The sequence below is a fragment of the Squalius cephalus genome (assembly GCF_949319135.1).
Source record: "Squalius cephalus genome assembly, chromosome: 6".
NCBI lineage: Eukaryota > Metazoa > Chordata > Actinopteri > Cypriniformes > Leuciscidae > Squalius > Squalius cephalus.
Window position 1 is genome coordinate 1053308 of NC_137127.1, and position 14117 is coordinate 1067424.

The 14117-nt window shown below is 36.1% G+C and overlaps 1 protein-coding gene across 1 annotated transcript in view; it reads left to right on the forward strand.

Moving 5' to 3' along the window:
• Positions 1–14117, forward strand: part of thsd4 (thrombospondin type 1 domain containing 4) — a 48796-nt gene that overhangs the window by 31477 nt on the left and 3202 nt on the right. Inside the window, exons 10-18 of the mRNA XM_079874702.1 lie at positions 2–26; positions 2722–2897; positions 4230–4329; positions 6067–6252; positions 7724–7853; positions 10742–10943; positions 12085–12258; positions 12596–12769; positions 13867–14046. Of these exons, the coding sequence (XP_079730828.1) occupies positions 2–26; positions 2722–2897; positions 4230–4329; positions 6067–6252; positions 7724–7853; positions 10742–10943; positions 12085–12258; positions 12596–12769; positions 13867–14046 (1347 nt within the window). The remainder of the gene's footprint in view (position 1; positions 27–2721; positions 2898–4229; positions 4330–6066; positions 6253–7723; positions 7854–10741; positions 10944–12084; positions 12259–12595; positions 12770–13866; positions 14047–14117) is intronic.

Here is a 14117-nt window from a genome sequence, read left to right on the forward strand (position 1 = left end):
GATGGTGAAGAGCAGGAACTATCTGGGTGAGTGAAGGTCCATTCACTGCAAGAACGATAACTATAATGATAGCTAAAACTATAACAAAAACTATAATAACTATAACGAAAACTATAACGTAATGAAAACTATAATAACTATAACGAAAACTAAAATAACTATAACGAAAACTATAATAATTATAACGAAAACTATAACGGTAACGAAAACTTTAACGTAACTAAAACTATAACGGTAACTAAACCTATAATGATAACTATAACGAAAACTATAACGGTAACTAAAACTGTAACGGGGGGGGGGGGGTGCGACGTTCGTCTGTTATAGGACAACTTAGTTTGAATAAAATTAATATTTGTGTAGTGTTCAATGTTGTTATCAATAGAGATACGCGGATGGGGTATTAGTTCATCCGCAACCGCATCACATAACTCATCATCCGCACCAACGTTTTTTGATCAGATTTTAAAGCCGCACACCGGCCCGCCATCCGCTGAGTGTTTTGCGGTCTATGGACGATAATGCTCTGCTGATGCGGGCCGCAAGAAAGCCCTTGTCTGTTCTAGAAAGGATGCAGCAAAGATATTTAATGCTAATGTATGAGGCATAGGCCTACGCTGAGTTTCATTCATTTACGACGAGATGCGCTCTAGTTCAACTTCACAATGCAATGCAAGTGAACGCGGCGCACCGGAGCCTCAATGTCACGGTTATATTCGGTTACACGGTTACACTCCTATATTTGCTTTTTATTTATTAAATACATGCAATTGGTTGATGAAACATTTATTAAAATTAAGATACAATTTGTACTACACGAAATTCGCTTTAAAGAAAGGCTTTCTACTAAGCAAACTTAATGAAGTGGTAAAAATCATGTCTGACGATTTACAAAACAAAACTTCATTAAGTGGTAAAAACCATGTCTCCCGATTGCAAATGTTCATTGCTAATGTTTATTATTGCAAATGTTTTTAATTTGTTTAATAAATCTCATAATGATGGCACATCACTATATCATAGCTGTTATTTCTATCTCAAATGATTGGCAGTCGGTCAAGGGGTACTTGGCAAAGAATCAAATACAGTTGGAAACGACGTAGACCATTAATGACACAGACTGTTAACAATTGTTTTTAATTAGTATTTAAACATTCTCTATGATAAAAAATGTTTGTAAAAAATATTTTAATAACACGGTTTTGGCGGTTATAGAGTTGTAATGACGGTGTTCAACTATAACCGTCGGTCTCACGGTTATATACTAAACGTCACACCCCTACTGATACATAACTATAACTAAAACTAACAATGAGTACAACTAAACCTGTAACGAAAAAAAAAACGCAAAACGAAAACTATAGCGATTACTATAACGATAACTATAACAACTATACTTATAACTATAACGTAACTAAAACTATAACAATAACTATAACGATTACAATAACAACTATTCTGATAACTATAACAGTAACTGAAACTATAACGATAACTATAACTGAAACTATAACACAAACTAAAATGATAACTATAATAACTATAGCAATAACTATAGCAATAACTGTACTGATAACTATAACAGTAAGTATAGTGATTACTAGGATGATAACTATAGTTTAGTTACAGTATACTCAGTGCCCTTTGCAATTCGGAGACCCGTTTCAAAGAAACATAGCAAAGGCGAAAACTATAATGAAGATAACTATAGCGATAACTATCACAATAAATATAATAACTATAATGAAAGCCACTATGATAACTATAGCAATAACTATAGTGACTATATTACCATACCAAGAATGATAGCTATAACTGTAACTATAGCTATAGTGATAACTACAAGCTGGAGCCGCTGCTTTAGGAGACTTTAAACCAGCGGCTTGTAAAAAACATCAGATCTGTTCAATTACAGCCCAGCTCAGACTCTGGGAAACTGTATAACGTGTATTTCAGTCTCTCGGTTCGTTAAAGTCCCAGACAGTGTGATAGACTGACGCTGAGAACGAGACCGGAAGTGAGCGACACAAACACACTCTCCATCATTCACCCATCAGATCTGTACTGGTTTCCAGTAGCTGGTTCATGTGTGTGTCGAGGTTGTTGAGGATCAGATGTCAGGATTACTATAACATATATATTATAATAACTGTGCTTTATTCAATGACATATTGACATAGTGTCGTGTCAGCGGCCGCTAAGTTAATAACTAATGATCTTTACAACGGAAGTGAATCAATCAAAACTAACTTTATCTGGACAATATCTTTATTCTAGATCTGCTGTAAAGCCTGAACACTCTCTGTTACTGTAATCTCCTGTTCTCACTGTAAAGCTGCTGTGAAACATCTATATTGTTAAAGCGCTGTATAAACGAAGGAGACTTGACTTGACAAACTCAGTTTTCTCACAGTGTCCGTTTCTCCCTCTCCTGATTTATGAGCCTCAGGATTCAATAAACCGCGCACGCCAATGCAAAGATGAGCCGGGCGATGGCCTCGGGTCACTGAACGTGTGTTAACTCACATGTGTCCGTCAGCGAGGGGTTCGAGTTTTATTTGTGTGTCAGCGTGTGTTAGAAGCACCGTTAGTCAGCAACAATAACTCTGACCAGCTCCTGTGTGTGTGTGTGTGTGTGTGTTTGTGTGTGTGTGTGTGTGTGTGTGTGTGTGTGTGTGTGTGTGTGTGTGTGTGTGTGTGTCTGTGTGTGTGTGTGCGCAGCTCTGCTCAGTCGGTCTGGCCGATCCATTATTAATGGAAACTGGGCCATCGACCGTCCAGGAATGTACGAGGGAGTGGGAACGATGTTCATGTACCGACGGCCCAATGAGATCAGCAGCAGAACCGGAGAGTCGCTCCTGGCCGAGGGCCCGACCAATGAGATCCTGGATGTTTATGTGAGTGACACTTCAACACCTCAGAGCGGGATTTCTGGAACCCAATGTTATGTTATTGCAATATAATACTGAATTATTAATATAATGTTTATTATTATTATGGTAATATTATAATCCATTTTTATTTAATTATTTTAATAAATTACATTTATTAATTATTTATTAAATGTATTAATTTTAATTATTGTATTTTTTATTTTATTAATTCAATAATTTAATTTTTTTGTATTATTGTTGTTATGTTATTATTATAAATATATTGTTTTTATTTAATTAAATTGTATGAATTATTAATTTTGTTAATTATATTTATATATTAATTATTACATGTATTAATGTAGAAATTACATGTATTAATTTGTCAATTAGGCTATATTTGCCATTTTATTATTATTGTTGTTGTTGGTATTTATTATTATTGTTGTGTTAATATTATTACTAATATATTGTTTTTTATTTGATCAAATTGTATTATTACATTTATTAATAATATTTATATATCAATAACATGTATTAATTTAATTAATTATATTAATTATTTTATTAATTACATTATTTTATTATTATTATCATTATTATTGCTGTTGTATTAATTTTATTAATATAAATATAAAATAAATGCATTAATATTATAATTTGTTGTAATAATTATATTAATGTTATTATAAATATATTAATACTATTATTTATTATTACCATTATTAATAATAATAGTATTATTATACATGTATTAATACAATAATGTATTATTAATATTATTATTGTTGTTGTTGCAGTTCTACATGTAAATGTATTTATTTAGCAGATTTTAGCCGATTATTTTATAGCAGTGATTTTTAAATGAGGAATAAGCAGTCTTCACTCGCCTCATTGAGACCCTGAAGGTTTGAAACATGACGAGAAACTGAACGCTTGCTGGAGTGTGTGTCCGACCGACTTCAGGACGATTACACGGCTCACACTGATCCAGATCAACCGCAAGCCTTTACTGAGCCAGAAATCTGCAGGAACACTGAAGCTGACAGTCGTTTCGGTCTCACTTTATCCTGATGGTCCCTTTAACACATTCTGTTGACTATAAGTAACGTTTCACATACATGTCTACTATCTCTCATTAGAGTGTTAGTAGAGTATTAGTAGAGTGGTGGGGTTAGAATAAGTTAACATGTAGTTGCAAAGTTACTTATAGAATGTCTTTTGGAGGACGATCACAATAAAGAGTTGGCAGATATTAAGCAGACAGTACTAATACTCTAATGAGAGTGAGTAGACATGTAGTTGTAAAGTGTCTTATAGTCAACAGAACGTTCCCTGATGTGTGTCTCTGCTCAGATGATCTACCAGCAACCCAATCCCGGCGTCCATTACGAGTTCCTCATGCCGTCAGAGAACGGCGTCGAAGCCCAGCGTCCTGAAGAGAACCGGCTGGACGGTGAGTCGAGGTTCTGTTTGTCCGGTAGCGGGCGGCGGGAAGTGCTGGAGCAAATTTTTGTTCATTTACATTTATTCAATTTTAACATTTAGTGATTTAGTTGAAATAAACACTTTAAGTGGGCTATTTAAAAAGTGTTATTTATATGTTAAAACATGTTTTTTAAAACATACGCGCAGAGTGTGACGTCATATTGTGTGTGCGTAGAAATAATTCGTCCGCAGCCGCTAAAAAAAAATAAAACATGAAAAATCGTCCACAGCCGCTCAAAAAATAATAATTCGTCCGCAGCCGCTCCAAAAAAATTATTTCAATTCGTCCGCAGCCGCTCCAAAAAAAAAGAAAAATCATCCGCAGCTGCTCAAAAAAAATTATTCGTCCGCAGCCACTTACATTTTTTTTTATTTAAATTCGCCCGCAGCTGCTTAAAAAATTTTTTTATTTAAATTCGTCCGCAGCCGCTCCAAAAAAAAATTCGTCCGCAGCTGCTTAAAATTTTTTTATTTAAATTCGTCTGCAGCCGTTCAAAAATAAAAAATAAAAAATCGTCCGCAGCCGCTGAAAAAAAAAAATTCGTCCGCAGCCGCTCAAAAATAAAAAATGAAAAATCGTCCGCAGCCGCTTAAATTTTTTTTTATTTCAATTCGTCCGCAGCCGCTCAAAAAAAAAAGAAAAATCATCCGCAGCCGCTCAAAAAAAATTATTCGTCCGCAGCCACTTAAATTTTTTTTATTTAAATTCGCCCCCACAGCTGCTTAAAAAAAATTGTATATTTTTATTTTACAATTTTTGTATAAAAATTGTATTTAAATTCGTCCGCAGCCGCTCAAAAAAAAATTTCGTCCGCAGCTGCTTAAATTTTTTTTATTTAAATTCGTCCGCAGCGGCTCAAAAATTAAAAATTAAAAATCGTCCGCAGCCGCTGAAAAAAAAAAATTCGTCCGCAGTCGCTTACATTTTTTTTATTTAAATTCGTCCGCAGCCGTTCAAAAATAAAAAATGAAAAATCGTCCGCAGCCGCTGAAAAAAAAAAATTCGTCCGCAGCCGCTCAAAAATAAAAAATGAAAAGTCGTCCGCAGCCGCTTACATTTTTTTTTATTTCAATTCGTCCGCAGCCGCTCAAAAAAAAAGAAAAATCATCCGCAGCCGCTCAAAACAAATTATTCGTCCGCAGCCACTTACATTTTTTTTTTTTTAAATTCGCCCACAGCTGCTTAAAAAAAAAATTATTTAAATTCGTCCGCAGCCGCTCAAAAAAAAAAAAAAAAAATTCGTCTGCAGCCGCTCAAATTTTAGTTTTTTTTATTCGTCCGCAGCCGCTCTACTCCTGAGCGCCAGTCCGCCGTCAGCGTTGTGTAAGGCACTCGGCAGGTGTTTTGTGCTCATTTCTATTTCCTGTCGCTGCACGATCTGTTATTGTTAATGACACAAACAGCCGAATAACCCTTTTATTTAAAGGCTTAATGTATGTCCCGTAGACCGGTCCGTTGCATTACGATAAAGCCGTTTCAGTAATGTCAAAAATGTGATGTGCAGTCGAGTTCGGGTGTGTGTGCTGTTCTCATCTATATGCTTGTTGTGATTCGCGGAGCTTTGATGAGTTTTATAGATTTGACATTGTTTCTTATTCAAAAGTGGTGATGTGGTGAAAATCTCTATTGCCTTTTATTCCCTATATGCATTGCCCATGTGCAAATGACAGCATTCTGTTCTCTGGATCTTGTGTTGCTCCACAGTAAATGTTGTGAACGGTCAGACGGGTCCTGATGCGAACAGCCGGTTGACCCTGGAGGGTCACGAGGGGTCAGGGGTCAAGTCCATCCCGGATAATCAGCTTCCCGAAGCTCCGCCTCCAACCCGAGTGCGAGAGTATAACTGGAAGCTCAGCGGCTCCACAGACTGCAGCGCCTCCTGTGGCAGAGGTCAGAAACACACTGTTGAGTGATTCACTCAATCAATCTAAAGCCCTGTTCGGACGAGACTAGTGAACATGGAGAGGAGGGGTAGAGTAATAATTACCAGAGCTTCTCCGAGATTTTAGTCCCGTCCGAATGTGCATCTCAGTGATCATTATGGACAATGTCAGTAAAGATTACGGCGACTTTTATCTTCTGGAAAAAGGTCTGGAAAAATGACCTCAGGTAATACTAATCCCGTGCGAATAGACATGCTGTAAATATGCACGTAAATATTTTGTCATTTCGTGTTTAAAAGTAGTTTTCCGCTGTTTTTAAAGTATGGAGGCGCTTGAGAAAGCATCAGTTGCGTTCTAGACGCTGGGACGAGTCTGTGGCAAAACTCAAGTGTTTTACACACACCATCAGATCAGAGAGAAGATCGAAGCACTCGTTAGAGGCACGAAACATCTTTTAGCGTTAGATAAGTGCCTATTACCAACACAATCCAATCTGAAGTTAATTAATACATCGTTCGACCGGACATAACTGTTTTATATAAATATAGGTTATATGTGTTTGTGCACGTAAGCAACGTAATGCACACAATGACTACAGGAGTGACGGCGGTGTGCAAATCGAGTTACTCTCCCACTTCCGCTAGTTTACTGGGATATCTTATCCCGTGCGGATTGGCCATTAATATTACAGACGTCCTGTGGTAAAATTACACTCCATCTGCTCTTGTAAACCTAATCCCGTCTGAATAGCGAATAGGGCTTAAGGCTATGTCCACATTAATCCGGATTCATTTGAAAACGGCGTTTTCATTTAAAAGCGCTCTCCGTCCACACTAGCGTTTCAGTGCGGATGAGAAACTTTTGGAAAACGCCTGAAAACGCTAGATTCACCTTTACTGCGCATGCGTAAACCCTCACTAAAGCTCACTGAGACGATACAGACGGGGGAAAAAAGAGTAAAGTTATCGCGCAATTCTTTTGACAGGGTAATTTTATTTAGCATAATCTCAGCATTCACTGATGCGTCTCACTCACTATTATATGTTTTTGGTCTGAAACGCTAAAACTGCTCTCATGTTTAGCAAATGTGAGTAAATTTTCTGCCATCTTTGCAGGACTGTGATATAAACAGTGTGTGAAGTGACATATTTTAGTAACAGTGTGAAAGAGAACAGCACATAACGGGCTCAATACCAGTATAAACATGAATATCTATTGGAACAATATGTGTCACATGACTAAACTTGCATCATCGTTTGTAAACACCTCCGTTTTGACAGTCCACACTACAACTACAAGTTTATCCTCTTTGGAGAGCAATTTCAAAAAGCAATTTTCATTAATAAAAAGATAAAAGATGCATTTCCAGATGAAAACGTGTTAGTGTGGACAAGGCCTAAAGAAGAACATCCGGGCTCGTTGTGTAATGCATTTGACGCTGGATTTGAGCAACACATGAATGTGTTCCTGGTTTGCAGGGAGCAGGTACACAGTGTTCGTGTGTGTTCATCGGGTCACTCACACACACGTGCCGATCGGTCTGTGTGACAGCAACACCAAACCCAGCGTTCAGGAGGAGCCGTGCAACGTCCAGCCCTGTCCTGCTTTGTGAGTCTCGTGTGTTTCTTCAAGTATAGTTTAGCTCCAGGTAGCGTTCTAGCTGATTATCTGGGCCGGATTTGAAGAACCTTGCAGTAAATGATGTTGTGTGACAGTCGTTTGGCTTATACTGACATCCAGTGGTGTAAATGCAGCATTGAGTCTAGTCTAGGCACACTGATGTCTATAGGGCTGGAGCAGTTTCAGAGCTGGCCGATATGAGGATATATAACCATGATACGAGTGCTCCTCTGGATTTAGATCTAGATACAGTATTTATAGTGTTGTCTAGAACAATATCAGTGCAGCAGTGACTCAAAAACTACTGAGAGATCAAGACAATTAAGAGATTTAGTTCCATTAAGATATTTAATTTTTTTTGTTTTTTTTGATTCTAGATTTAAATATTATCGTTTTTGTTCCATTTAGAGATTTAAATATTATCGTTTTTGTTCCATTTAGAGATTTAAATATTGCCGTTTTTGTTCCACTTAGAGATTTAAATATTATCGTTTTTGTTCCACTTAGAGATTTAAATATTATCGTTTTTGTTCCACTTAGAGATTTAAATATTATCGTTTTTGTTCCACTTAGAGATTTAAATATTATCGTTTTTGTTCCACTTAGAGATTTAAATATTATCGTTTTTGTTACACTTAGAGATTTAAATATTGCCGTTTTTGTTCCACTTAGAGATTTAAATATTGCCGTTTTTGTTACACTTAGAGATTTAAATATTGCCGTTTTTGTTACATTTAGAGATTTAAATATTGCCGTTTTTGTTCCATTTAGAGATTTAAATATTGCCGTTTTTGTTCCACTTAGAGATTTAAATATTGCCGTTTTTGTTCCATTTAGAGATTTAAATATTATCGTTTTTGTTCCATTTAGAGATTTAAATATTGCCGTTTTTGTTCCACTTAGAGATTTAAATATTGCCGTTTTTGTTCCATTTAGAGATTTAAATATTATCGTTTTTGTTCCATTTAGAGATTTAAATATTGCCGTTTTTGTTCCACTTAGAGATTTAAATATTATCGTTTTTGTTCCACTTAGAGATTTAAATATTATCGTTTTTGTTCCATTTAGAGATTTAAATATTGCCGTTTTTGTTCCACTTAGAGATTTAAATATTATCGTTTTTGTTCCACTTAGAGATTTAAATATTATCGTTTTTGTTCCATTTAGAGATTTAAATATTGCCGTTTTTGTTCCACTTAGAGATTTAAATATTATCGTTTTTGTTCCACTTAGAGATTTAAATATTATCGTTTTTGTTCCAGTGCAGAGCAGTGACTCAAAAACTACTGAGAGATCAAGACAATTAAGAGATTTAGTTCCATTAAGATATTTCAATGATTTTTTTTTTTTTTGATTCTAGATTTAAATATTGCCGTTTTGTTCCACTTAGAGATTTAAATATTATCGTTTTTGTTCCACTTAGAGATTTAAATATTGCCGTTTTTGTTCCACTTAGAGATTTAAATATTGCCGTTTTTGTTACATTTAGAGATTTAAATATTGCCGTTTTTGTTCCACTTAGAGATTTAAATATTGCCGTTTTTGTTCCACTTAGAGATTTAAATATTATCGTTTTTGTTCCAGTGCAGAGCAGTGACTCAAAAACTACTGAGAGATCAAGACAATTAAGAGATTTAGTTCCATTAAGATATTTAAATGTTTTTTTGTTTTTTTTGATTCTAGATTTAAATATTGCCGTTTTTGTTCCACTTAGAGATTTAAATATTATCGTTTTTGTTCCACTTAGAGATTTAAATATTATCGTTTTTGTTCCACTTAGAGATTTAAATATTGCCGTTTTTGTTCCACTTAGAGATTTAAATATTGTCGTTTTTGTTCCACTTAGAGATTTAAATATTGTCGTTTTTGTTCCACTTAGAGATTTAAATATTGCCGTTTTTGTTCCACTTAGAGATTTAAATATTGCCGTTTTTGTTCCACTTAGAGATTTAAATATTATCGTTTTTGTTCCAGTTAGAGATTTAAATATTTTCCACTTAGAGATTTAAATATTGCCGTTTTTGTTCCACTTAGAGATTTTAATATTGCCGTTTTTGTTCCACTTAGAGATTTAAATATTATCGTTTTTGTTCCAGTGCAGAGCAGTGACTCAAAAACTACTGAGAGATCAAGACAATTAAGAGATTTAGTTCCATTAAGATATTTAAATGTTTTTTTTTTTTTTTTGATTCTAGATTTAAATATTGCCGTTTTTGTTCCACTTAGAGATTTAAATATTATCGTTTTTGTTCCACTTAGAGATTTAAATATTATCGTTTTTGTTCCACTTAGAGATTTAAATATTGCCGTTTTTGTTCCACTTAGAGATTTAAATATTGCCGTTTTTGTTCCACTTAGAGATTTAAATATTGCCGTTTTTGTTCCACTTAGAGATTTAAATATTATCGTTTTTGTTCCAGTTAGAGATTTAAATATTTTCCACTTAGAGATTTAAATATTGCCGTTTTTGTTCCAGTTAGAGATTTAAATATTTTCCACTTAGAGATTTAAATATTGCCGTTTTTGTTCCACTTAGAGATTTAAATATTTTCCACTTAGAGATTTAAATATTATCGTTTTTGTTCCATTAAGAGATTTAAATATTGTCATTTTTGTTTCATTTATAAAGATTTAAATGTTGTTGTTTTTGTTCCACTAAGAGATTTAAATGTCGGCTGGTTTTATATAGAATAATCGATAAGGTTTATGAATTTGTGTTAATGTCTTTAAGTGTTTTATAATGTCCCCAAAAGACTCATGAGGTGATATATAGTGAATATAGTCCGTTTGTCTTCAGACGTCACTACAGTCACGTAATGACATGAGCTCTCGTAGAACCTCTTCTGACTGGTGTGTGTGTGTGTGTGTGTGTTCAGCTGGGACATCGGCGAGTGGTCGGAGTGCAGTAAGACGTGTGGTTTGGGTCAACAGCATCGCCAGGTCTTGTGTCGTCAGGTGTACGCCAACCGCACGCTAAACACACACACCAGCCGATGCCGCGCGGAGCGGCCCGAGACCAGCAGCACCTGCCAGCTGAAGATCTGCAGCGAGTGGCAGATCCGCTCGGACTGGAGTCCCGTGAGTGACAGCTGTCAGTCACAGCCCCTCCTCCCCGCTGATTGGCCACACACGTGAGGACTCTGAGCGACAGCCTATCAGCGGGGGCAGTGGGCGGAGCTTTGGACTCGTTTGGGTTTGATAACTGCAATAAAACACTAGTCAAGTCAGCTTTATTCATATAGCGCTTTTAACAACACAGAGTGTTTCAAAGACGCTTTACAGAGATAACAGGAATATAATGCTGCAAAGTTTGTTTCTAGAAGAAAATAGCATCATAGTCCAGCTTAAGTAAGTTCAGTGATGGCTCATTTTTGTTGTAAAAAAGTTATTAATTTAGTTCATTAATCTATATAGCCTCTCTGGAGAAAACATTGATGTCATCGTCAGCTCAGTTCAGTTCTCATATAATGGTGTCAATGCAGGAGATCAGTATTATAGTTGAATATTAAATGAAATGTCCTCAAATAAGCAAGACAAAGGCGAAGAAAGGCGACAAAGGCGGAAAGGAAAGTCTCAAGTAAAACTAAAACATACACACACGCTTTACTGTGGCAGTTCCGGAGTTCAAACATGAGGTAGAAGCATAGACTGTATAAAAATATGGACGTAGTGTCCGAGACGTCAGGTTTCTGAAGAGCGTTTCTGAAGCCCAAAGTGGGCGGAGCCGGCGGTCGCCATCTTGGCCGCGTCACTCCCGGATAAATGAACATGTGCAGCGAGGCGGATTAGCTGAGGTGACGTGACGCTAACACACAGCAGACAAACGGCTAGCAGTGACATCAGCGGCAATCCACCTGTCACTCAAGTGGCCACGCCCTTAATTATGCAGAACTTTAAGGCTTAATATAATAGAAACGGATGAGTTATAAAAAAAATTCACCCCCCCACAGTCATCATGAAGGGCAACATTAGCTTTATAGACCAAAACCACTCTTTGCACCAGACTGTAAACATGTGTTTTTCTGCTGTAAAGTTGGCCATTTTAACACAGGGGTTTATGGGTAATGACCCTCTTCTGCAGCCGGCCTCTAGTGGCCAGTGGATGAACTGCAGTTTAACTCACTCAGTGTTGGATTTGAGAGAGAGACCGGAAGGTTGCGCTTGGTTAGAAGCATCTGTGCATTAGTGTGTGTGTGTGTGTGTGTGTGTGTGTTGTCAGTGTTCTGTGCCCTGCGGCGTGGGTCAGAGGTCACGTGAGGTGCACTGTGTCAGTAATGTTGGTGATATCGTGGCAGACGACGAGTGCAACATGAAACTGCGTCCCAGTGACGTGGAAAACTGTGACGCGGGTCCGTGTTCGAAGAGCTGGTTCTTCAGCGAGTGGAGCGCTCGGGTGAGTCACGCTAGACTGGTTTCTGATAGCGCTGCACGATTATCGTCCATAATTTCCATGTAATCGCTCTTAAACCGATTTTGAAATGGCCAAGTCTGTGGTTATTTGTAATGTGCAGCGTGTCAGTGCCGTACGGCTCAGTAAACGCTGCTCACTCTGAAAGCACTGAGTTTGAGTCGCTTATAACGTGCATTTGAAAAAGCAAAATCAAATCGCCAAATCTCGTTCGGTTTCATTGCGATTAATCGTGCAGTCCTAGTTTCTGATCAGGTGTGTATGGCTGTGCTGACTCTCGTGTGTGTGGGTGTGTGTGTGTGTGTGTGTGTGTGTTCGGCAGTGCTCTGCGGACTGTGGCGTGGGTCTGCGGACTCGGAGTGTTGTGTGTCTCAGCGATCACACCAGCGCTCTGCCTCTGGAGGACTGCGGGTCCGATCGGCCGGTCGAGACTCAGTCCTGCAACAGCGGCCCCTGTGAGAGCCACACCGAGTGGGTCACCGGGCCCTGGACTCAGGTACGGCCCTCAGGACAACCCTGTGCTGGTCAGATCAGGGCCCTGGACTTAACAAAATACATTAAATTATAAAAATGCTAAATTTATATATATGATATTAAAATAAAACATTTACTAAAAACTAACTAAATCACAAAAAGGCAGAATTAAAATAAGTTATTTTAAAATTAAAATAATAATAATAATAAACAACAAATATTCAATCCTAAAAATTAAAAATTTAAATAATAATAAACAACAAATATTCAATCCTAAAAATTTAAAATTTAAATAAATTATATTAAAATAAAACATTTACTAAAAATATATTAAATTATAAAAATGCTAAATTAATATAAATAAAATCAATCAAAATACATACTTATAAAAATTAAATCATACAAATGCAAAATTAATGTACATGATTTTAAAATAAAAACTACCAAAATGAACACTTACCAAAATGCATTAAATTATAAAAATGCTAAATTAATATAAATTATATTCAAATAAAACATTTGCTAATATTTTAAAATAAAAAGAATAATAACAAACACTTACAATAAAATTATTAAATTATAAAAATATAAAATTAATATAAATGACTGTAAAATAAAAACGATAAAAATACATACTTAGAAAACATTTATTAAATCACAAATATGCAGAATTAAAATAAATGATTTTAAAAATAAAAAGAATAATAATAAACACAAAGCATTTATTAAATCATAAAAATGCAAAATTAAAATAAATACTTGTAAAAATAAAACAATCAAAATAAAGATTTGTATATTATTATGGTAAATTAATATAAATGATTTTATAATAATAACACTCAAAATAAACAAAAAAAAAAAAAAAAAAAAAAGATTTTAAAATAAAAACTAAATAAACAATTACTAAAAATGCTAAATTAATTAGGCTAATTGAATCATAAAATGCTAAATGAATATAAAGGACTTGTTAAATTATTGACATTAATTTCTGGGTTTGGGAAAAGTTTGTGAATCCCTGTTTGAGATGATGGTCTTGTGTTGGTGTGTTCATGAGCGGTGTGTGTGTGTGTGTGTGTGTGTGTGTGTGTGTGTGTGTGTGTGTGTGTGTGTGTGTGTCAGTGCTCAGCCGAGTGTGGCGTGGGCAGTCAGCACAGGGCAGTGGTGTGTCTGATGAGCTCAGACGAGGGTTTCTCGGTGATGCCGGCGTTCGAGTGTTCGTCTCTAGACCGACCGATCAGCCAGAAGAACTGCTTCATCAAAACCTGCGCAGCAAAGTGGTTCCACACCGACTGGAGCGCGGTGAGACACACACACACACACACTCACACACACACACACACACACACACACACACACACACACACACACAC